Source organism: Crocodylus siamensis, chromosome 4 (assembly GCF_052110815.1).
Source record: "Crocodylus siamensis isolate JL-2025a chromosome 4, ASM5211081v1, whole genome shotgun sequence".
Taxonomy (NCBI): Eukaryota; Metazoa; Chordata; order Crocodylia; family Crocodylidae; genus Crocodylus; species Crocodylus siamensis.
In genome coordinates this window covers 103407707-103432593 of record NC_143398.1, presented here as the reverse complement: position 1 = coordinate 103432593, position 24887 = coordinate 103407707, and the positions used below count along the sequence as shown (strand labels likewise).

General features: G+C 46.7%; 1 protein-coding gene across 1 annotated transcript; it reads left to right on the top strand.

Moving 5' to 3' along the window:
- The first annotated feature begins 8938 nt into the window (after positions 1-8938).
- Positions 8939-10713, top strand: ASCL1 (achaete-scute family bHLH transcription factor 1). The gene has a single exon (XM_090041094.1). The coding sequence runs from the start codon at positions 8939-8941 to the stop codon at positions 9569-9571; it is 633 nt and encodes a 210-aa protein (XP_089897220.1). The 3' UTR covers positions 9572-10713.
- The last annotated feature ends 14174 nt before the right edge of the window (positions 10714-24887 follow it).

Genomic DNA, 24887 nt, shown 5'->3' with positions numbered 1-24887 from the left:
GCAATAGGGGTGAAGCAGCCCCGCGACGCCCTGGGAGCGGCCCACTCCCGCGCGTCTCTGGCCTCGTGTGACCTGCACCTGCGTGGAGCAGAAGGGCCGGGCCTGGACCGGACCCGCGGCGGGAGGGAGCCCTGTGCTGCTGTCCGGGCCGGCCAGGGCCACGCCGAGCGCTGGGAGCCTGCCCCCCGCCCCGCAACTCCAACCCCCGCCAGGTCTCTGGCTGCAAGGGGCAGGCGAAGCCAAGTCTCTCGTGCCCGGCGGCGCCCAGCCCTGCCCCGCCCCGTGCCCGTGAGGGCAGGCCGGCGGCGGCGGCGCGTGCGCGCGCACAGTGGCTTCCCGCCGCGAGCAGCCGGGCTGAGCTGGACTCCGCGAGCCGCTGATGGACACGGGGCACGTGGCCGCACAATGGAGCCACACGACTGACCTCCGCCACTTGGGCAACCTGCCCCTGCCCTCTGCAGAGCCTCGCGGGGGGAAAGCTAGGGCGTGGGGCAGCCCCAGCGCCTCGGTGCCCCACGGGGACAGCCCGAGCCCACCCCGCGAAGTGCGGAGCTGGGGGTCCCCGCTCTGCAATGCCAGCGGCAGGGCTAGGGGACTCGGACACCCCCTGGATTGTAACGTGGGGGTCGGAGCTGAACACCCCCCGAGATTAAGAAATCAAAGGGGAGGGGGGGGTTCAGCCCTCACCACCAAAGCCCGGGCCCAGGGTTTCATAATAGCAAGCGAGAGGGAGTAAGTGGTGGAAGAAACCGCCAAGGTTGGGGTTTTCAGTCCTTTCCGTAGCCCTATATGCAAACTGTCACTTCAGGTTAGCATGAGACCTGATGTAGCTCATTAGCATGAGCTGTAGCTAATATGCTTAAAACCTCTAATTATTTATTATGCCCTAATGGAGTGGGTGAGAAACACTGGATAGGGTTTTTTTTAATCTACGTATAAGAAAATCTGGCAGGCCAAGAAATGCTTCTAAAGTTGGGCTGTGTCCATAGCCAGCAATATTTCACTGGTCTACCTGGGAGCATGCAGTCCCTTATCGCTCCAGCCGCGGGTACCCAATGCTGATTTGGAGAGGGAAACTCCTGCAACTCACTGCCTGGCACCCCAGCAGACTCTTCCCTGGTTTGGACCAGACAGGTTTAAGTACCAGCAGGATTTAAAACTCCAAAACAGCCAATTTCTTTCTGTAGAGCTAAAGGGATCTGCTACTAAAGCTTCTTCCATTGCATCTTTGAAGAGAGCTAAAACTCCCCCTGGAAATGATGAGCCCTAGCAAATACTATAGAAGAAATGCCTCTCCTGGTGTAGAAAATGAACGAAGTTTTGGAAACTAAATGCATAGAGTGTTTTATTCAGAAAACTGTTTCTAAATAAGTTAACCTTTCAATGGGTGTCCCCTCCTCCCTCCTCCTATACTTGTCTTTTTTTTCTGTCCAGTCTGTTTTATGTTTCTTTGGGTTGTGCCAACTATTTATTTATCTTTATTCCTTCTCTCTCTTTCTTTTCATTCATTCTTTTCTCTTTTTTGTGTGTGTGGCTTCTCGGTCTGATCTGTAGCTTGTTACCACCCACTGCACGCTCTCTCCTGCAGCCGAGGTGTTTCTATACAAACTTCAGCGTCCAGTTGTCATATTAATTATTACACTGAGTAATGACTGAAATAGTCAAAATAAGGGGAGACTCAAGAGAGCTTTTTCTTGCTGCTCAAAGATTCAGCAAAGAAGCCGTGCAACAAAGCACTAATTGGGCCCCAGAAATACTCTGACAAGGCATGGAAGATAGGTTTCATAAAGCCCAGCAATTGTGAAGGGGGAAAAGATCCTTGAATAGACCCCACGCTTCTTTTCTAAACTCTCTTGCTGAGCAAAAAATGGACTGCTTCTTGAATACTGGACTGATCTTGAATGCTATACCCAGCAGAGAAAAAAATGCACCATTTATTGTAAGTTTTTTTTTCCAGCTATTCATGTGTTCTATGTGGAGAATAAGCTGGTTTTGTTTACCATGAAAGACCTTTTACTTTATTTTCATTCTTGGGGGGGCAGGGGGAGGGAAACACATGTGCCCAGACTGAGAGGAGCTCGCCTACTGTAACAAAATGGAGTGTAACAAATCCTACAAAAGTTCAGAATGTATTGATTCTTTGAAGATCTATATAGATTAACGACTTTCGCTATGCTTATCCAAGACGGCATTAATCATAACGTAAATGGGCCTTTAAAAAAAAAAAAGCTTAGCAAAGTGAAAAAGGGGGACTTAAAAAGAACTCATGAGTGTAGCTACAATTTACCCCAAAAGCCACAATAAAATAATGACAGTTCAAGATTAAAAAGAGAGAGAGAGAGAGACCCAGTGAAAAAGCAAGAGGATATTTATCATTATGTTAGAATTAAGGACTCTTAACTGCAGGTGCTGGGCTGCCGCTGTAGGGGGAAACCCTTAAAAGAAATATATATGATCTATAAATCCAGCTGGCACAGATACCTTGGGCCGATCAGTGGTTCGACTGGGATACAGACAATAGGGCAGCGTAGCATCAGGCAAGGTTTGAAACAGCAGTTGAAAGGTGGCTGTTTTCCAGGGAGGCAGTTGGTGCCTGGTGTGGTCACGAGATGGGGGCTGTTTTCTACCCTGGCAGGACAAGGGAAAGCTTCCCCCAAAGACTACAAGATGCACTGGTGTGCACAGAGCCCCTTTCCAGGGGAAAGCTGGGCTTGGTTCCCCTCTTGCCCTTCAGTATTGCATAGTAACCTATGGGGTCCAGCTCACCTTTTTTTTCAGTGACACTGCTCCCCTGCTCCAGATCTGACATGGGCAGATGGGGCTGCGTCTCCAGAATCACTTAAGGAAACATTTACTCATGTACTTGTCCATAAACAAGCTTTCCTATAGTCGCCTGCGCTTGCTACCACACCATCTGGATAGTCCCTGGGCTTGCTAGGCAGCATCACTGCAGTCCACAGCCTGAGTTATATGGCCAGTGGCCCTCCAGGACTGACTCAGAGCCCAGCAGTATTTACCCAAGCAAAACTCCTAGTCAAGGGAAACCAGAGCAAGGTCTTGTCTGGATTTGACTGTAGTGCCATCAACAGTGGTGGTTTTTGGTGCTAAACCATGCATATTGCCTCCCAGGCCTCGGGGTGACTTTACAGCCTTGATCTAAGGCAGAGAACATGTGTTCACATTCACCTGCTAGCATCAGGGAGCTCCTTGGAGATGAACACACCACAGAGCAAGCCCAGAGTACTGCACTGGATTTATTGTTCAGAGGCAATGGCAGGCAGATCCCAGCAGCCGCCCGTCTGGTTCCAGGGAGTTAGGCCTCTCCCGGGACTTCCAGCTGCACCCATCTCTTTGGAAACCCAATGTGCTTAGAGGCCACTTTTGCCACCATTCCTCCCCTCCCGGCCAGCACAGACCAGAGGCAGGACAACACTTGACAGGTTGCCTTGAAGGACATCATCTAAAATCAAAGCCCTTATCTCCTGCTCCAAGATTCCTGAAGGACTGGACCTACCTAGCAGAACCCTGCATCCTGCCCCATTGCAGGTAGGTTGAGGGCTCATTGGCCTCCCGCATCTCCCTGGCCACTTTTTACACTGATCCACTCCAGTGAAGTTAACTCACATGGAGCTAAGATTGGAGGAGCTCTCAGCATTAAGCCAGACAGAATGAGAGAAGAGAAAGGCAGGGATTTATTCTTTGTTTCATTAGAATTGATGGCTTCTGAATAAGTAGGCACACAATTCCAAAATACATTTTACTAGCTCTCAGTTAAACTGTCCTTTGTGTTTTTTCTTCTACGTCCTTGCCTGTTATTGCTACTTTCCGGAATGGGGGTGTGGAAATGGAAGCTCTCTTTCATAACCAGTGACCTCTTATGTCAGGGATGTGGGTCATGCTATATCAACTCCGTTCTTATGTCTAATGTCACAAACATTGGATTAAGGCATCACTGAATGAATCAATTAGAAAGGTAATTATTGAGAGGGAAAGCTTCTAATTACACTGGAAATAATAATCAAAATAGCTTACTGTCATTTTAGAATTCAATTATATGCCTGTAGATAGGTTAACCTGACATAAACAGGTTATTCAATCTCAAGAAAAAAACCCCAAAACAAAAAAACAGGCTGAAAAAATATTCAGAAATATGGAAGATCTTCCATATAAGAAGAAAGTCTGAGACTATTTAGAATGAAAATGAATAAGATTCTACCATAGAGATCCATACAACAATTAGTATGACATAAAGGAGATAATATAGGTAGGGGTAGTTATCTTTTCTCACCATAGAAGAGCAAAGGTACATGCAATGAAATGAAAAGACGACAAACTCAGAAAAGACCAACAGACTTTTTCTAACACTATGCTTAATTAATATGGGGTCCCACACTCACACTATATTTTTATTTCTGTCATGTCTGTCTGTCTGTCTGTCTCTATTTCAATCATGGTAATTCCTACAGGCCCTAATTTCAGGCAGCAACCCCCATGGCTAGCAGTTTTGCCAGCAAATTGAAGGCATGGTCCCGGTCCCAAAGAACTTACAAGTTGATATCAATGAGGCTCAAAGCTTAGCAGAATTGTTATTATTATCCCTCTTAAGTACTGGCAAACTAGTTAAATGGACTATGTGAGAACAATCACAAGTATGTAATCTGGTATAAAAATTATAAAGGATTTCAACTGTCCGGCTTCACAACATCAGCCAAACATAGGGCTCACAACATCAGCCAAACATAGGGCTCAAGACTATCTGTCTCCTGGGCAGGTTTTAACATAATTCTCCTATTTTGTGGGTTCTTGTTCTAATTAAGTATCAAGGGCTTACTTCTCCTGGAGTTGTCTCCAGGCCACTATCAAAATTCAAATGTTTAGTTTCACTATAATGTGGATACAATCAGCAATGCAAAAAGTATAATAAAAATATACAAGACAACTTCATTGATATTGTAGGTGCTTTTTTGTAACTGCCTGAGCATTTCAAAACTAACCAAATGGGAGCTCCATTTATTTCCAGTTAAACTTCTGGGGATCTTTTCTTGACTCTGTCACACAGTTTTTAGGAGGAGATAAAGCTACCAGGTAACATCTTGCTCTCAATGAAGTCAATGGAAGTTTAGTCCTTGACTTCAGTGGGGCCAAAATTTTATTCCCTGACTTTAATGGAGTCATACTGAGGTAAAGTGTGTGTGAGTGTGTGTGTGTGAGAGAGAGAAGTCCTTTGTCTATATCCAGTTCTTTCTTTTGGATCAGATGTACAATGACAGATGAAATAACTGCACTATTTACAATAGATGAGGGGACCTTATTTTACAAGGGCAGAAATGAAAACATGAAAACAGTGATTTTATGTCAATATTTAATAGGCACAAAGGTGCAATATTATTTGTTCAAGAAAAGCCGCAAACTTTCATCTTCATTGCTGTTTGGGGTAGGTATCAAGAGTATGTAAGTAAATCAGCAATCATCAAAGACATTTGATTTTTATGATAACCATAGTGATTTCTGTTGAGATTGGGTATCTTCATTTAAATCAGACCATTCTCATCATAATCATATGATACTGACTCCAGTAAAAGGCACATCAACTTGTTGCACATACCAGTTTTGGCAATGCTGGAATCTCAGTCTGAATCAAATGTAAACCCTTTTCCAAAGCTACGTCAAACCAGAAAATCATTAGTCCAGAGCTATACCCTACCCTATTCAGATTGTGCTCTAGGCAGACAAAAGAAGTAAGATTTGTGGGAGTGTCTATGCTGATGAGAAATGTCAGCTAAACTGAATTAGTCTGCTAACTCAGTTTTAAAGCTTGGCTGAGCCACAGAGTAAAGCACACGGTAGCTGCCTGGCACAAGTGATTTTGAAATCAGGCTAAGTAAGAACAGAGCTGCTTGAAGCCATGTCTACACTGTCTTCAGCTGGTTTTAGAATAGGCTTTGTTAAATCAGTTTTAAAACTGGCTGCAATCTTGGATATCATATTCCCAGGAGAAGCCTTAACCGTTCACTCTGTGTAGGCCATTATGTGCTTGTCAAATTGCTATAAATATATCTAATTTCCAGGAGCATTACTAAGTTAAATGGAAGTTTTGAAAACTCTTTCTGATCTGCAGATGAAAGATGCCACATAAGCAAAGAGTAAACATCTGTCACTAGATTGGACAAACAAAAAATACTTGATTGTAGAGATTTGTTCATGTACTAGAAGACTGTCAGGGCTGTTTATGGACTAGCATTTTCTATTGGTTATTTCTATGATGAGCAGACCTACAGCTTGCTCACCCTATCAATGAACTCACTCTCAAAATTCACTTTGATTTCAGTAAGACCCTCAATATGATAACTATGTATTAAAGAGTAAATAATCAGATACTTTCCTCCTTGGATGGAATTAAGGGCATTGCCCACTCCTCTCATGGCTGGTTCAGACATAGGACGGGGGGCTATATTGGGATAATATCTCTTTAACCTGCTGCAAATGGGGTGGGGAGGGGGAAGTGAGGCGGCACCCTTATAGTAATACAAAAATCAGTACTTGTATAGCACCTTCCATCCAAGAATTTCAAAGCAGAGAAAGGATTGGCTTGTGGCCTTGGACTGGCACAGCAGAGGTCTTGCACAGTTCCTGGTACTGGTACAGATCTTCTGTGTGACTTTGGGCAGGTCACTTAATATGCCCAGGCTTCAATTCCCCACCTGTAAATGCGGTATAATGATATATCTTGTTTCCCAGCCTTAGCCAACTTGCCTCTTTAGGCCTTGGGTCAGGAAATGACTTAGAGGAGGAACTGAATCCAAAGTACCTGCTTAGGTCTCACTGAGTGCAACAAGATCTAAGCATGACTTTAAATCCGTGGTCCCCAACCTTTTTAAGTAGGAGATCACCTTTGGCACTTAAAAGCAACCCAAGATCTACCATGTGCCACCAACATCCTCCCCTCCCCCCTCCCAGGAAGTAAGCCTGCGGGGAGCGAAGGGCGGGCAGAGGGAGAAAAGATTATTTGGGGGTATGCCTCCCCAGCAGGTAAATCCCACCCAGCTGGGGCCCCACTCAACTTACCCCTGCTCCTGCCTCTGTGGCACTGTCCCTCCCTGTGGGGGCCTCACTCTAGCCCCTGCCCCTTCCCTTGCCTCCCCCACAGACTGACCTGCTGGACTGGAGCATGCGTGTGCCCCCCACCCCAGCCTCGGATCAACTCCAAGAGGCTCCAAGATCCACCACATGAGGCTCCTAGATGCCTTTCAGCCCTTTCATTATCAACTCCTTGAAAGGAGGAACTCTCTTCCCCAGAGTCTCTATCCAGTGCCTGGCAGGTAACAGCAAGGATCTGGGTTGCAGCCCCTAAATGCCACTATCATGACAAGTAAACCCAGCGCTCGCAGACACGACATCAGCCAAGCCCCACCATGCCCTGGAAGCCACAGAAATGTTATCAAGCTTTTGTTTTGTTTTGTTTTGTGTGGGGTTTTTTTTTTTGGGGGGGGGGGGTTGTTGTTGTTACCCAAGGACCTGGATTAACGCATTGGCAAACTAAGCACAGGGCCCTAAATAATCAGGTGGGGCTTTTTTTGTTGTTACCCAAGGACCAGGGCTGGACCAATGCATCGGCAAACTAGGCACACTAAGTGAAGAAGCGGCCCAATTGTGCTTGTCTGACACAGTATAATTATTGGGGGTGGGAAGTAATACAAATATACAGGATGAAGTAGGGGCCCACGAGTTTTGTTTGCCTCGGGCCCTGGAAAGGGTTAATCCGGCCCTGCCAAGGACCAAAACAAACCAAGCCCCTCCCAGCCCAGGACCTTGGCAAGGGCTCGCCCCGCTTTGTGCCTTTCCAGCCCGCAGCCGGAGCGGCGGGGACTCCTGCTCCGCGGGGATCCCGGCCCCGGCCCGGCCCGGCCCGCGGCCGCCTCCCTGCGCCCGCCCCGCCCCGCCCCGCCCGGCCTCTGCCTCTGCGCCCGCCGGGGCCGGGCCGGGCTGCTCCGCAGATGCTCCGCTCGAGCTCTGCCTCCCCGTGCCCGGCTCGCAACACCCCGCCCGGGGCCGGGCAAAGCGCGGGAGCAAAGTCCCCGGCAGGACTGGAGGGCGCCTCCGCGCGCCTTGCAGAGCCGGGACAGGGCACCCCCGGCGGCTCCCCGGCCACCAGCGCGGGCCCTGCCCCCCCGCGCCCCTCACACACGCCTCCCTCCCCCCGGGCCGGCCGGGTTGTTTATTCAGCGGCCGGGAGCGCGGCACGCGCCTGGCGCACGCACTTGCAACAACAAACCCGGGCGGGGCGGGGCGGGGAGGAGGAGGGTGAATGAATGGGGGGTGTGCGAGGCTGGGGGGGGCGGAGCTGGGGCCAGCGCGTGTGTGCGGGGCTCGCTCCGTGCGTGTGTGTGGGTGTGTGTGTGTGTGGGGGGAGGTTGTGTTTCCCCCCCGCATTGAAAAGGCAGCGGCGCTGCCCGGCCCGCGGCCACTCATTGCAAAGCCGGGGAGCGTGCACGGCGCAAGGTGCAGAGTGTGCGGGGAGGGGGGGGGGAGAGGCGAGGGGAGGGGGGTCCCGCGAGGGGAGGGGGGCTGCGTGCGTGTGTGTGTGTGTGTGTGTGTGTGTGTGCGGGGGGGAGCCCCGGCCGCCCCTTATAAGAGACACAATCCCCAGGCACTTTTTTGCAAAGGGGGCTTTGCAAGGCGGGCCGCGCACACGCGAGCGCCACGAGCCTCCCAGCCGCCCGGTGCACAGGGGGGCCGAGCGGGCGCGCTGCCTCCAGCCCGGCCGCCTGCTCGCCCGGCCCGGCCCGGCCCGGCCCGGCCAGGCCTCGCGCCGTCCCCCCTGCCCTTGCTGCCTTGCCTTTTTTTTTTTTTTTTCCCCCTTCCCTCCTTTCTCCCTTCCCCCCCGCCACCTCCCGGGCCAGCCGCGGCCGCCGGGCGCCCCGCTCCCCCGCGGCTGCCAATGGCCAGCGGCAGCCCTGCCAAGATGGACAGCAGCGCCAGCCAGCCGCAGCCCTTCCTGCAGCCCGCCTGCTTCTTCGCAGCCCCCCGGGGCGCGCAGCAGCCGCAGCCGCAGCAGCAGCCGAGCCCGGCGGGCGGGCAGGCGTCCCCGGGCGGCAAGGGGGCGGCGGCCAAGCCGGTGAAGCGCCAGCGCTCGTCGTCGCCGGAGCTGATGCGCTGCAAGCGGCGCCTGAACTTCAGCGGCTTCGGCTACAGCCTGCCCCAGCAGCAGCCCGCGGCCGTGGCGCGGCGCAACGAGCGGGAGCGCAACCGCGTGAAGCTGGTCAACCTGGGCTTCGCCACGCTGCGGGAGCACGTCCCCAACGGCGCCGCCAACAAGAAGATGAGCAAGGTGGAGACGCTGCGCTCCGCCGTCGAGTACATCCGCGCCCTGCAGCAGCTGCTGGACGAGCACGACGCCGTGAGCGCCGCCTTCCAGGCCGGCGTGCTCTCGCCCACCATCTCCCCCGGCTACGCCAACGACATGAACTCCATGGCCGGCTCGCCCGTCTCCTCCTACTCCTCCGACGAAGGATCCTACGACCCGCTCAGCCCCGAGGAGCAGGAGCTGCTGGACTTCACCAGCTGGTTTTGAGTCGCCCGGCCCGGGGAGGATGCTCCTGGGCGCGGGGCTTCCCTCCCCGCTCACCCCCACCCCTCTTCCCGCTCCTCTCGGGAGGACACGGAGGAAATCTGTGTGTGTGCGCGCGCGCGCGTGTGTGTGTGTGAGAAAGAATGAGCGTGTGCAGAGATCTCTCCAGCCCAAGCACACGAGGGGGAGTGGGGGCGCCTCTCCAGGAAGACTGAAGCACTCACTGCCTTTGCACTCCGCTCAGATGATCCACAAGGACCACGACGGACTTGAAACCTGCCTGCTCAAGCATGCGGCCTCACCGGCCGGTGTCCCCCCCACCTCCGGCCGGGGAAGAGCGCTGCCTACCCTCCACCCAGCGAGGAGCTCTTCCCCGCATCCTCCTCCTCCTCCTCCCCCACTTCCAGCCCTGGCCCCTTCCCCCTGTGGACAAACTTAGTCCCCTCATTTTGGAAATTCAACTCTGCTGTACTCAAAGAGCCCTTCCCCCACCCCGACCTCTTTTTTTGCTACCACCTCCCTCCTCAAAATGCTTCCAATCTTTTTTTGTGAATTTTTTTATTATAAGAAAAACAAAACAAAACAAAACAAATCTATTTGTATCTATCCTAACCAGTTTGGGGATATATTAAGCTATTTTTGTACATAAGAGAGAGAGAGATTTATAGAGGTTTTGTACAAATGGTTTTAAAATGTGTATATCTTGATACTTTTTGTGTGTGCGTGTGTCCTTTTCGGGGGGAATATGTCATGCTTCTTACCTCCTGCTCTCTAGACGTGTAGTCCCACCTTACCTTACAACTGCCATCTTTTGTATGTGGCTGTTGTAAAGGACTCGGGGGTTCCTCCAGATGTACTTTAGCACCAACGTGTCTTACTTTATAGCAACTTTCTTAATGTATTAATAATGTTATTAAACCGTGTTCAGAGTGAACAAAGTTTTATGCAGCTATTGTCCAAACGCCAAACGGGAGCCATTTGTTGTCTATGCTGCCTTTTTTTGAGGGGGGAAAGGGGGGGAAAAAAGCAAACAAAACAAAAAAACCAGCAAGCAAACAAACGAGAACCTGACGCCACTGCCTTTTCTTATTGTTCTATTACAAACTTACAAAGGTCCTGTATAACCCTGTTTTATACAAACTAGTTTCGTAATAAAACTCTTTTTTTTTTAATGAAAATGATCAGCTGCCTATTGCATGTATATTTGGTTCCTGCCCCTCCGTGTGAAGGGGCAAACTGTGAAGTGATCCTCCCCCTGCCAGGGAGAAGTTGCATATGACCTGTTTTGTTGTCTGTGATGGATGTAACTTACATGTATATGTAGACATAGGCATATGTATGCAAAGCTATGGAGGTATGACGATTGTTTTCTTGCCCTTCTGTGTTGCAAATGTGTATCCAAAGCAAGAGGCGAAGGGATGATTAATGGCTTCATTGTCCTTCGTGAAATCACTGCACATTAAAGAATTTCCCAAAAGAATGAACCCTAAAAAAAGAGGGCGCTGCATCCCACATTTTCACTGCTCTGCCCCGGCCCCGGGCAGCCTCCCGCGAAACGGGGAAGAGGACAGACAATACGGGCCAACGCATAGTTAGTGCCACCGAAAAATACACGCTACTTTGTTGCCTTTGCTATATTTATGCGAGACAAGCAATAAATAAATTTAAAAAAAAAATCACTGGGGAAAGGGAGGAGGGAGCTAAATAAAAAAAAAAGCGGAGAAGTAGAAATGTGTGGCAGATTAGAGACACTGATCTTTCTAAGCTTGTTATTCTATCCAAATAGCGTGATCTGCGTGTAAAAGTACCCAATTACCAAGATTCAAAAAGAAATTGGACTCTTTCCCCCCTCCTCCTTTTTGGCTGGCCTGCTTGTTGTCAGTTAGCAAGGACGTGACCAGAATTCGCCTCCTAATTTTTTTTTTTTTTTTTTTTTGCCTGGCTCCTGCATTACTTGCAAATTCAGTTTGCGTGCATCAAGCCAAGCGGAAAGCCAAGCGCAAAATGCATCTTACAAAAAAAAAAAAAAAAAACCCACAAAGGAGGGAGAGAACCAGTGTGTCTTGCAGAGTTAAAAATCTAGCCTGGTTTTGCGTACCAATTACCATTTATCTGCCCGGGATTACATTTTGAAAAAAATCTCAACTCCGCTGGCTTGAATACACCGGATGTGTGTGTGTGTGTGTGTGTGTGTATAGATACATATATAGACATATATCTATATAGATATAGATATATACATATCTATATAAAATTATATATAGGTGTGTATATATATCTACTATATTATATATAGATATATATTATATATGTATAGATATATATATGTATGTATGTATGTATATGTGTGTGTGTGTGTGTGTGTGTGTAAAAACTGTATGTATGTATGTATGTATTTGCATCACGGGATATCTTTAAACATGCATTTGCCTACGCCCCTGCCTCCTTGCCTCCTTAATATGTGATTTAAGGGGGAGGATCGCTAATTCCCTCATTACTTCAGTACAAACACTCATTGTTTTAACCGATGGTAGAACTAATGTTTAGTTATGAAAATAATAACCGTTATACGTCTCCATCCATTCTCTCTCTAGCTGGCTCTCTCAGGCATCTCAGCTTTTTATTTACCCACTTTTGCAAGTGTATAGATAAGGTATGCAAAGAAAGTGTAGCGAGTAATTTATGGCTATGAATATAACATTAGGATAATGTTTCATTCTGTTACAAAAGCGAAATTTCTCTTCCTTGTGTAGACAGGTGTTCTTTTTTGCTCACTTTTGAATAGTAAATATCCAGACTCATTAAACTAAAGGCAAAGTTACGCTGTTGTTTGCTACAATGTATAAGGCAGACTCAGAAATTCCCTTCCCCTGTCCCCCCCCCCCCACACACACACACTCCCAAAAAGAGAGGGGGGGAAAAACCCCACACAATTTTACTGAAGATAGGAAAGGGCAAAGCAGGATTGGGGTAAATCTCATTACATCTGCTCTAATCGCTTAGCAACACAAAGCCTTTTCTTGTATTAGTATGGAGAGCCATTCAGAGCACCCTGACAAGCAGTATTCAGTTAGCATTAGTAAACTCCATAAATCAGGGACTTCTATTGGTCGCGGTATAAGTTTTAAAGCTACACAGGACTACCGAGTGGGGCGGGGGGGACACTCAAATGCAGATGGAGGCTCTTTTTAATGCTAGAAAGTGAGTTATTAGCAAATACATCTCATCTCAGCTTTCTTCCTTTCTCTCGAAAGAATGACTGGCAACAAATAAGTTGTAACCTTTGAAATACGTGGCCAAAAACATGCCACACAACAGCTCCTTATGTTGCAGTTCTTAAGATGAGAAAGAGAGGGTGTATGTCCAACCAACTGAACAGCTGGGTTTTGTTTTTCCCTGTGCATCGCGGCAGCGAACAAATTGGATCCTGTCTTAGGTAAGGGTGTGGTATCAGCTACCCGGGTCCTCTCTTAGGCTAGAAGCGGTAAACCCTCCTCGCTTGTAAATCCTGAGGTTCTTCCCCCTTGTCCTCAGGGCCATAACTGACTGGCTAAAAAAACCTCCTGGGATCTTTCCTGACACTGCAAAGGTCAAGTTTGGAAGACCCTAACTTCCAAGAGTCCACATTTCCTCTGGAGCCCTGCCCCAGCGTCCACTGAGACCTGGGCCCGGCCCAAGAGTCTGCTGCGAGGCTCCACGCGGGTCACAGGCCCTGGGCCGCCGCATCTCCGCTTCGCACAATAGAGGGCTCCAGGCAGGGCCGGCCCAGAAGCTCCCCTTGGCTCGTTTATGTCATCTTGTAGGCATCACCATATGGATCCGCGCTCCCCCTTTCACTTCCATCAGCAGAGCGATTCCTACTATTCATTTCCAGCCCATTCACTGCATCCCGGGGTAAGAGCAAGGGCAGAGAATTCCCTGGTTACGGACATCGACTCCGGCCTCATTCACACAATGACGTGGAGCCACCATCCCGGGCAAACTACAGAGCCGTGAGAAGCTGTACATGCCATACATGTACATAGCCAGGCACAAATGTGCGTGTGTATTATCACATACAGACATACACATACTTTTGCCTGGCTATGCATATATATTATTTAGATATACATATACGTATCCATAGGCAGATGGGAAAAAAAAGACGTGTGGGTGGGCGGGGATATATTTTTGAAGCTTTTCACTTATATGCAGTTTGCCAGAGATCGTGGCTCCACGTCACTGTGTTTTATATATGTGTGTGTGCATGTACATATACATCTATATATATGGATACACACATACATACATATAATACATGCATACATGTGTGTGTTATATGTATATGTATGTGCATATATATCTATAGATATATAATATTATCTCTTGGATTATGTGTTTTATAGCTATCTACCTACCTAGATAGATAGATAGATAGATAGATTGTATGTGTGTGTATCGGTCTATCTAGATAGCTAGATAGATATCTACACACACACACAATTTATAACACATTATTGAAGAGATAACATCACACACACATATATACATATATAGATATACATAGGACGTCTCATTATATAATGTGTATTCTCTTGAATAATGTGTTGATATTAAATATACACATCATTCAAGAGAACACTGAATTATATAATTAATATAAACGCATTATTCAAGGGAATACACATTACAGAATGAGGTTTCTTCTATATACAGGCAGAGAGAGAAGCAGCAACAGCCTCATTCCACTCTGCTATTCCCCTGCCCCGTAAACTTCAGCAGCCCGTGCCCCAAACAGCTTGCACACGAGCGGGAAGGGGACGCCTCCCCAGCCTTTCCGAGCGCTGTAGCCGAAGCGCTCCCCTTCCCCACGGCCCCGCAGCCCTCTCCACCTGCGCGCAGCTCTCGGCGGGGGCGGGGGCGAAGGAAAAGCGAGAGAGGACTCCTCCCCGCGATGCAGGTTGAAGTTATATTCTGCCTTTTGTATGCAAGATTAGACTGATACAAAAGAGGTTTTGTAGGTTAATGGCAGGAAGCGAGTTGTCCTCCCCAGCCCAGAGAGCGCGCAGCGCGTGTCGGGCTTAATGATTTATTCAAGCGGGCCTGGCCCGGCGCTGATTGGCTGCAGGCATGCGTCCACTGTCAGGTGCGCGCGCCTCGGCCCCGCGCCGCACAAGCCCTGCCATGAAGATCGCGGCGCTCGCTTACCTGATGGGGGAGGGGGGCGGAGGGGGGCGGCTGTGTTTTAGGGAGAGCAGGATTTTTGGTTTTTGCACAACTTTTTGCATTTTTTTTTTTTGAAGAATGCAAAACATAAAAAGAGCGAGATGGTAACCAGAGCGGGAGTTTGCAGAGCGCGCTCCGCCTGCTGTTATCAGCGCCTGCAGGGCACGGCCGTGCAGGCTCGTAAAATGAGTCAGTTTGAAAGGGGGGGGGCGGGGGGAGGATCTCTGCTTGGGGCTTTTCTGCTTTATTTCTTTATTGATTTTCCTGGCGGGCCGGGCGGGAAGAAGAGGACGCCAATGAAGCCGGGGGGCGGGCGATACCGGGTATGTTCAAAAGTGCAGCGCGCCCCGTCCCCGCCGGGACAGCCAGCCTCCCGCACGGAAATCGCTCGCACGATTTGCGCCGGCGAGAGCTTGCTTGGTTTCCCTCTTTCTTTCTCTTTTAGAAAGTGCCTTACCCCCCACCGCGCCTTGCTGCTGCTTTCCACCCATCCTATTCAGACCCGCAAGCGGGCGACCGCAAACAGAGGTGAGCCTAGATCGCCTCTCCGCGCCCGGGGATGACTCTCCCCGTGTCCAGCTCAACGCACAGCTCTCTCTGAGCGGGGGAAACAGTTTCCCTCCATTGTCCGAGTGCCAGCCCCGCCTCTGTGCAGAGGGAGCCGGGCTAGCCCTCTGATCACACTCAAAGGTTAGTTAAAAGACCCCCCCCCCAAAAAAACAAAACAACAACAGCTGAAAATCTTCATGAATAATGCTATTCCCCTTAGCTCAGTGTAGTGCAAGGGCACATTTCAATGCCGGGGCATTTTGTTATGCTGCTCGCCTAAGTCAGGATTTCACAGAAAAGGCAGAGAAGAAAAGCTTCAACAATTAGGGGTTGCCTGTCAGAAAACATTAACGCCTTCCTCTCCCGGCCTGTCAAGCGTTGCTGAAAATAAGAACTGCCATAGCAAATCGCACCTCCACCCTGTAAAGATCTGGGGGAGGGATGGCGATTTATATGGATGGATAGATAGATACATGCACACACACAGGCATACTGTTTAGGGGCAATGCAGTTCAGCTGCTGAGACCAAAATCCACCTCAGACACAAGCAGGAAGAAAAACTAAGTAAACCTACATTAAACAAAAAGCTACCGGGTCTGTTTTTTTCCCCTTCTTTCTTTCTCTCCGTTTCACGCTCATCCACAGATTCTGATTTCTTTAAAGGCCAGTCCAATTTATAAGCATTAGCATTTCCTAATTTAAAGCCTGCTCCACTCTCCATTACTCCCTAAAAGCCCAAGTGGCATTTCCATTGCATGTGCCACACCAGATTTCAGACTATTTTTTCCTCTTGTTTCTTAAAGTCCTAAATAGTATTTCCACTTTCTGTCCCTCACATTTATTTCTAAATCAGTTTCAAGGTCATGAGAGCTAAACAAGTAAGGGGCAGATCCTGAACAGGTATAAATTGGTTTAAGTCGATTAAGCTAGGCCAATTTATACCAATAAACACAAACATGGAGGCATGGGTTTCTCTAAATCAGTTGTTCTCAACCTTTTTCAGACTCAAGGTACTTCTCAGAAAATGCCAGCTCTTAGTTTTCACTCATTTTTGACTAAAGAAAAATAATTGAACAATTCATCTGTTGCAAAAAACCATCAGCATGACTACAATAGGCCAGGCTCGTTTTAACACTGTGGATTCCTATTTGAAATCTCTGGGTTTCTCTTTTGAGAAACATATAAGTGTTTCTACACTTAACAATGCTAATATTATGCAACACCCCAGAGCACCCTTAAAAGGACCTCATAGCACCCCAGAGTGCTGGGGTACCCTGATTGAGAATCACTGGCATAAACAGTGGACTGTCTCATCACAGTGGCTTCATATATTGTAAAATCACCCAGCTGCTCACATTAGCAGAAATCTTGACACTGATGTTACTAGCCAAGACACTATTTTTTCCAAGTGTGTAAATCACAAGGTATCCAGGTTGTAGCCGTATTGGTCTAGAGGCAAAAGGAATCCAAACTCGTGGAAGAGGTGATATCTTTTATTAGACCAACTAGATATTTGCAAACAAATCATTTCATTTATTTGCAAGCTTTCGGGCACACTCACCCTTCATCAGGCATACAAGACCACAGAGATTGTAAAAGTTCTCCTAGACAGAAATGAAAATTCATATTTCACAGGAGAACTGAAGGTGTGGTAAAGCTTCCTGTTTGGAATTTTTACAAGAAGGAAGTGTTTTACTACCTGATATGCTAACACCAGGCTCCTGCCATTGTTGGAGTGAATTTGCATCTCACAGAGCACAGAGACACACACATATCTCCCCACAAAAGAAAATCCTGCCCAGAAGAGCTTTCCATTCTTCTGTGAAATATTAAACATCATAACCTGAAGGAAATATGCTTCAACATCTTGCTTGCCACCAAACACCTTCAAGATAAAAAAGACTTTTCCAACCGTTCTCTGTGCCTAACCTGGACAATATTAACAGTTCCAAACAGGAGACTTTACCACACCTTCAATTCTCCTGTGAAATATAAATTTTCATTTCTACCTAGGAGAACTTTCCAATCTCTGCTCTCTCCTATTTCTGAAGAAGGAGGTGTGTGTCCAAAGGCTTGCAGATAAATAAAATAATCTGTTTGCAAATATCTAGTTTGTCTAATAAAATATATCACCTCTTTTGTGAGTTTTGATTCCCAAACCACAAGGGGACTTCATGTCTTTTCTTATTGTAGCTGCAGGATCAATTCCACTTTTGGATTCCATTCTTCAAGGAACATTGTTTCCCCTATAAAAAAAAAACCAACCTTCACATATGCTTGTATTTTATGTCAATGGGTTCAAATACTGATTCACAATAGGCCCACTAGTGTTTCTGAGAGGTCACTGAAGTACACATAAAGAGTGGGATCTTGTAATGATGATAAACAAGCAGCTGACTGAAAAATGTGGCCTTTCCTCAAATTGTGAAAAAATGTATCAGAATTAGGAGCATAGAGATAATAACTCAAGCAACAGGAAAAACAAAAGGCCATGCCTTTAAGGTATGGGTTGAATGGAGTGTGGATTCATGTTGTCCCAGGAAAAGAGTTGAGTAATCTTCAGCCAGCCACAATCAGTCCTTTTAGGGCTTCTTGTTGTGATCTGCTCCCCTTGTTAAAGAGAAACCAGAAATGTCACTTACCCTTTTCAGGGCCTCCCTTAGCCCAGGGCATAAAAAGAAGCATATCTGTACTTCCCTGAGCAAAAGGACTTCCATTGCCTATGGTTCTTGTACAAGACAGTGTGAGAAAACTGGGTGGAGAAAGTTCCTTGTGCCTTTTTTGGTCCTTCCCCTCTAGGCTCATGTGGGGATTAGACACAATTCATAGGATTAAAGCTACACAGCACCTTTACAGATAAGAGAGAGCAACAGCAGACAAAAACATAACTGGATATAACCAAGGAAGCAGGAGGGACAGTCCATTGAGCAAGATTTAAGGATATCTGGGTGTAACTAGGTTCCTTAGATTGCGCAGGTGACCTTGACCAAGTCATAACTTTCCAGTGCCTTAAGTCCCCAGAGGTAAGAATGCTACCTCCCAAGGGTATGGCACTACTGTGGTGTCGAGGGAGATACAAATACTAGCTAGAAAGAGAGGGAGAAGGGACTCTGCACCATGCAATTGATCTGGTCTTCTTTACGGTGGAAAAGAAAGAACCCTGTGGGAGCAGCTCTGGCACTTTATTAACCCAGCAAATTTCCTGGCAAATAGGAAATCCATACTGCAGTTCACTTCACTCAGTCCTGTTCTGAATCTTCTCCTCTCATAAGGGGATGAGCTCATCTCCCTTTGAAGCACCCAAACAACTGGCCAGATCTGGCTGGAAATGTCAGAATGGACACTGCTAAGAGCTCAGTTCCATTGAAAGCATGGCCTATTGGGCCTTATTCTTCCATTGCCAGTTAATCTGTTTTTAAACCAAGTGGCTATGGTAGTTTACTAGCTATTGTTAATTAATGGCAACAGGTTGTTGCTGTTTATTTTATAAACTGCAAATGGAGAGTTTCCAATGGCACTGAAAAAAGGAAGATTAGAGTCACTGAGACTGTTGCTGTCTCCTTTATGGGCTTAGTCCAATTTTGTGAAATAGAAAGTTGCCTTGTAAAAAAATTACTTCCCTTGAAACTATATCCCAAACTGATTTTGTCCCTAATGCATGTAAACACATTTAAAAAATAAGCCTGGTGATCACCTTTGAGTTTGGATATATTTCACCCCTCTCATCTACATTTTTCTCTCTCCCACTTGGTGCAGTAGATCCAAGCTGTGAACCGTTTTAATTTGCACTGACTGCACATGGAAATCTATGTTACTTTAGAGCAGGAAAGGAAAAAGCCCCATATTGGTAAAGTGTGAAATGCAGTTTTGATTGAAAAGGGAAGCCATTTCGACAGGATTATACCGTGACAGCGTAGATTAAAACCCTGCCATATGGTCTAGATAGGCTTGCTTTTACTTTCAGGTAACAATGCATTGCTAATTAAGTGGTGATGACATTTCTAAATTAAAAAATAAAGCCACCTGTATGTGAAATAAAGACAGTCAAAGAAGAAAAGAAGTTCAGCAGTGTTAATAATGCTGTAAATCAACTCTCTTTATCTTTGTGGTTTGCTTTGAATAGAAAATGGAATTTGTTTAATTTGTTATCAAGTAAACAACAATTCACGTGTCCTCTTTTAGAAATGAATTTAGCGCTCCTGAAAGGCTCCTAACAGGGCTGGAAAGCAAAGTCCTGTATTATCCGCAGAATAAACATGGTACAGACAGCGGCAGTGAAAGGCTCCCCACACTGCCTCTGCAAAGGTACTGCCATTATGAAATGGAAGGTTCATTTTGTTTCTCATTCAGCAAAGCACCCACGCCAATGGGTAGACAATGACATGTAAGTGTGTTCTTATGTGCTTTGCTGAATTATCATCTTCATCTCTGGTGTCTCTGATAACTCTGCAGGGAGTATAACTAGCAGATACCAAAATAAGATCAACACCTTTTTCCTCATTTGCCACTGAGTAACCGTCAGTCACAAATTCAATCTGTTGGCACAAGGGTAAAAGACCACCTGTTACTGTCAACTATCTAGGCCCCTGGCATGAAACACGTTCTTTGAAGATGCGTTTTTATAAGTGTTTTACTGACTTTCCTAACAGAATCCAGCCATTTATTTGTTTCACTCCATGTGGACAGACTAATATTTGCAACCAAGAAGCCCTGGACAGACTTAGAAAATGGAACAAGAAGCTGGTTATGTCACCTAGTTTTTAGATTGGCTCTATGTACATTACACTGTTTTTCATAGCTGAGGCTATGAACCCCAGTACCTCTGGGATTTGCACTGTTTCATATCACTTGCCTTATACAATGCAGTAAAACGAAGGTGAATCCCTGCCTTGCCTCCAGAATGTCCTGCATTTCAAGGGAGGTCATTCATTTTAATCACCAAGTTTCACACGACTTTGGTATGTTCTCACTTTTACAGATGAAAATTATTTACTATGAAGACTGAGTGCTGAGGTTCTAGAAACAGTCATTTATACTCCTGAAGCCCAGAATACTTTCAGTTTTTGTGTAAGTAACCAACCCCTGGATTTTAACCCTTTGTCATACACTGGGTACATCTACACATTTGCTTTACTGTGGAATTGACTACTTAGCTCTGCAGTGAAACATCACTGTCTACATGTGTGCTGGTATTAGGGTGCAGTAAATTAATTAACCCCACCATAGGAGAGTGCTGTCAGAGACAGTACTCCCCTATGGCAAAGTAATTACATGCTCTGAAATGCATGTAGACAGTGACAGGGGCTGGCTGGGGCACGAGGGTGCTACAGCGTGGGACAGCTTCACCCCAGCTCAAACTGCTGTGGTCCTGCGTGCATGTGCAGATGCTGCACCTGGGAGTAGCTGACTCTGGTGTGGACTGCACCACAGTTTATCACATTGCCTTAATGGTACATGTAGATGCACTCATTGTGACTTACCTTAGGGCCTTGCCTGGCTGACAGATATTTTCAGAACCAGCTTCCAGGACAATCCCAGCTGTGTCTTTCTCCATCCAGGTATCCAGGTACCTACATCCAGTTGCATCTGAGCACATGTCTGGGTGTGAAAGGGATTAGGAAAGGCAATGAAAGAGGCACATTGGTGGTGAATGCATCCAATTTATCCTGCAAAGCAACAAAGAAGATGGCTGTAAATGCTGCAAGGGTGCTACCTCACCCTACATCTATGAAGAAACACTCAGGGTTTGGACCTGCAACCTCTCCCTATATTCCTGGATGCAGTTAGAGCTGCAGTGGGTGAAAGCCATATCAGTTGCAGAGGACAGAATGGCAATACCACAGGCAGTCATGCCAGAGTCTGCTGAGCAGAACTGCAACAGGCAGATATGTGCCACCAAAGTACCAAATAATTGTTGGGAAGCGGAATGGGAGAATATGAAAACAACAGTGCTAGGCAGATACCACTCCTCCAAAACTGCAGGAGTTAAAAGTCATGATAGATCAGATGCAATGCCATCTACTACCTACTGAGCCCCTCCCACCAAACAGCTCATCATGCTCTCAGATCTCTCTACAGACTCTCTTTCTCCCTGTGTCATTGTGTGTACTGGCAACTACACTATACTTGAGAGCAATGGGAAAAATTATTCACACACACCACAGTGAGTTAACAGTCAAGTTTCTATGTGCCTCCATTCACATACCCTTTTCCTCATGTTGTTTGCATGAATGCAGCATGTGGGACAGGGGGTTGCACACATATTCAGGATGAAACCCATATTGATTTTGTGATCAATTAATTTACAAGAGAAGTTTTAGCTAAAAAAAAATAATCCTACATAGTTTCTTAACCAAAGGACACCATAATCTGCCACTAGCAAAAAGGTCTGGCTGTGATGACAATGCATCTGTGGTGGGTATGCATGTAAGAAGCATCTCTTGATGCCTCCACACAGTTAAACCTGCTTTTTTGGCACACCACTTACGCCTACCACTGCTACCTCTTGTTCACTCTGTGTGTGGAACTGCTGCTGACCAGTAAAGGCAGTTATAAAGAGAACAATGTTTAATTAACACAACAGTAGGACAGACTTGTTGAAATGTTCCCCAGACCGCAAGCAAAATCCCTGACAAGGAAGCTATTATGGGAACGTTAATGAATCCTTCTTAACTGGGGCTGCTCACGTACACCTACGCTGCAGCTACTAATTTTGTTTGTGAAAATGATATTGGCGAATGGTGCTGGGTGACAATAAATTGAAGACCAGTAGTACATTGAATACAAATTCTTGGTAGAGATGTGTTATGGTTTATGCAGGTTAGAACACAGTGCTTAACAACAACAGAGTACCCTTGGGACTGAAGTCCCATAACCCTAGGTCAGACCCAGCACTTATATAGTTTATGTAAGGGAGGCAAGCAGCAATTAAATAAGCTAAACATGCATGTAGTTGCACATGTTATTATAGAAACTATATATATACATTTGCTTTGCAATGGCTTTGCATGAGTGTAACAAGAGAAAATTAAAATCAGATACCTAAGTAATCCAGGGATCCTGGTTTTCTCAGATTTAAAAAAATCCCCAATTTTCAGTTAAAAAAAAGGAACCTCAAATTCACATTTTTCTGTGATTTAAATGAAACACCACTAATATATATATCTCACATATATATAGTGACGTTTCATTTTAATCATGGAAAAGATGTGGATTTGAGGTTATTTTTTTTTAAACCAAAAATAGGAGATTTTTTTAAATCAGAGAAAACCAGGACCCTGGTGATCAGGGGCGTGCAAAGCAGGCCTTATTTGATACACATTTGGATTCGGTCCAAATCAGGGACAGTAATTCGATTCGTTGATTCGGATCACTGTCCCTGATTCCATTCGGCTGAATCCAAATCTGAAGATTAAATGCTGATTTGGTCATAGACACCACTTTTAAAGTTTTTTCTACATACCTTGAGGAAGCAGGCATGGCTTGTAACCTCTGTGATGCTGGGGCACAAGGAGCATCCCACAGGAGTGCAGAGGGGCCCTCCACATGCTCGGCAGCGAACCCAGAAGTCCACTTCCAGGTCTGCAGGGGAGTGTGCTGCCCCCCTCCCTCCCCCCCACCGCACCTCCCCGACTCGACAGTCAGCCACAGGGGGACCCTGGGTGCCCTCCTCAGACCCAGGAGGCACCAGTCAATGAGCTGGAGGTGCATGTGGGTGTCCCCCTGCGCACTTCTGGTCCACTTCTGGGTCTGCTGCTGAGCACGCTGGGAAGTGCCCCATGCTTCTGTGGGACACTCCATGAGCTCCACCATCACAGTACTCGTGAGCCCCTGCCACTTAGAGGTATGTAGAAAAAACATTTAAAGCTGTACCAATGTCCAAATCACTGAATCTTTCCAAATCTCTCTGAATTGAGTCGGAGGGTTCCCATTCAATTCAGAGAGATTAAAGGGTCCTCTGATTCAATTTGGATTGGGCCGAATCGGATCAGGGACCAAAGCTTTGCACAGCCCTACTGGTAATGACAGACACATAAGCTATTCCTGCCTACTAACCCATACCTTACTCTTCTTACAGCAACCTCTCAGGCATGAATCAAGTGGAATACAATGAAGATTTACAGAATTAACAAAATCCCTTAGCATACTAACTTTTTCCTGACTCAAACTGTACCCACCCACAACTGGAAATACTACACACATCCATTTAGGGAACAGAAGCCCTACCATGTGACTCAACTGACCAACTCTTGCTGAATACACACAATGGTTAACCCAGCTGTAGTGCAAATAATAATATTGTATTGACAGTAGGCACCAAAGATCTGACAGTTTGTTTCTGTTGCTGTATTTCACCTCCGTTAGGGAAGCCTCTCTACAATCCAGGTCCTTTACCTAGTCTGCCATTTTTCTCTCTCTCAGTTCTTCTCCCAAGCAAAGCAATTTTACAGGACCCTGCAAAGCTACAAGGTATGCGTTAACTGGCCAGGAAACCTGGACACAACCAGTTTTCTTCTCCATCCTATTTCCTGTCCCATACATGCAAGGCACGTTTCTCCTCGGTATGGATTCTGTATTAGGTGAATACACATCTGATTAATGAACATGATATTGGTTTTATTGGATCGGCAAGTGGTGGAGAGTGACCTGACTGGGACATTTGTTATCAGCGCTGTTGGGCGCTTAGTACCACACTGTGGTGGAGTTTACCAGAAAGTTTGGAGAACACCTTGGAAGTTAAAAGACATGAAGAAAGAAGGACTATGTCCCCTTAACTTTTCCATATGCTACTGATGTCCTATGTACTGAAACAGGGCTACATGACCATTGGTCCAGTGAAAACTTTTTTAAAAATTTAGTTGCCTTGACAAAACAATCAGTCTACCTCTTGTTGAATTCTTCATAATCTCTGAGTTTTATTTAGATTCAGACCCCACCCTGCTGTCAAGACTAATTGTTTTGTCAAGACTACTTGTTTGTTATGAATCCATCTTAACTAGAGAGAGTAAGTAGGTATATTGACAAGCTTTAACAGAAATAATAATTAACATCCTGATTAGAACAAGGCTGGACTCCAAGACTGCTGAAGCGTCCTCTGTAAGCACTTCTGAATGCAATAGCAATATTTTCTGCTTGTATTTAACTCTCCCCTGGACTTGATTAACTGCCTACTACCAGCAGAACCCAGATGGCAGGCCTCAGATGGCAGAAGGCATGTGGACAGAGGGTGCAGTGGCACAAGCTGCCCAAAATCTCCACTTTGCCAAGGGTCTTGGAGCTGGTTTGCACAGGCCTCAAAGTGGGTACAAATATCTGGGGACTGGACTGGGACAAGCTGTGGTAGAGGTGTGCTGATACAGCACATCTTCTGGGCATACTCCACTTGCAGGCTCCTATGGAGCTCCCATTGTAAATGACACCTGCTCCCTCAGCATAGCCCCCAGGGGACAGGGTCAGTAGAGCTGGTGCCTGCCTTCTCCCCCTAGGGGGAATCCCTTCCAGCTACTGACTCAAGCCAACATTTTCACAGCAATTTACAAGACAAAAATCCATTGTTGTGATACTT

Coding starts and splice junctions, on each gene's coding strand:
- ASCL1 (XM_090041094.1), top strand. CDS start 8,939: ATGGCCAGCGGCAGCCCTGCCAAGATGGACAGCAGCGCCAGCCAGCCG.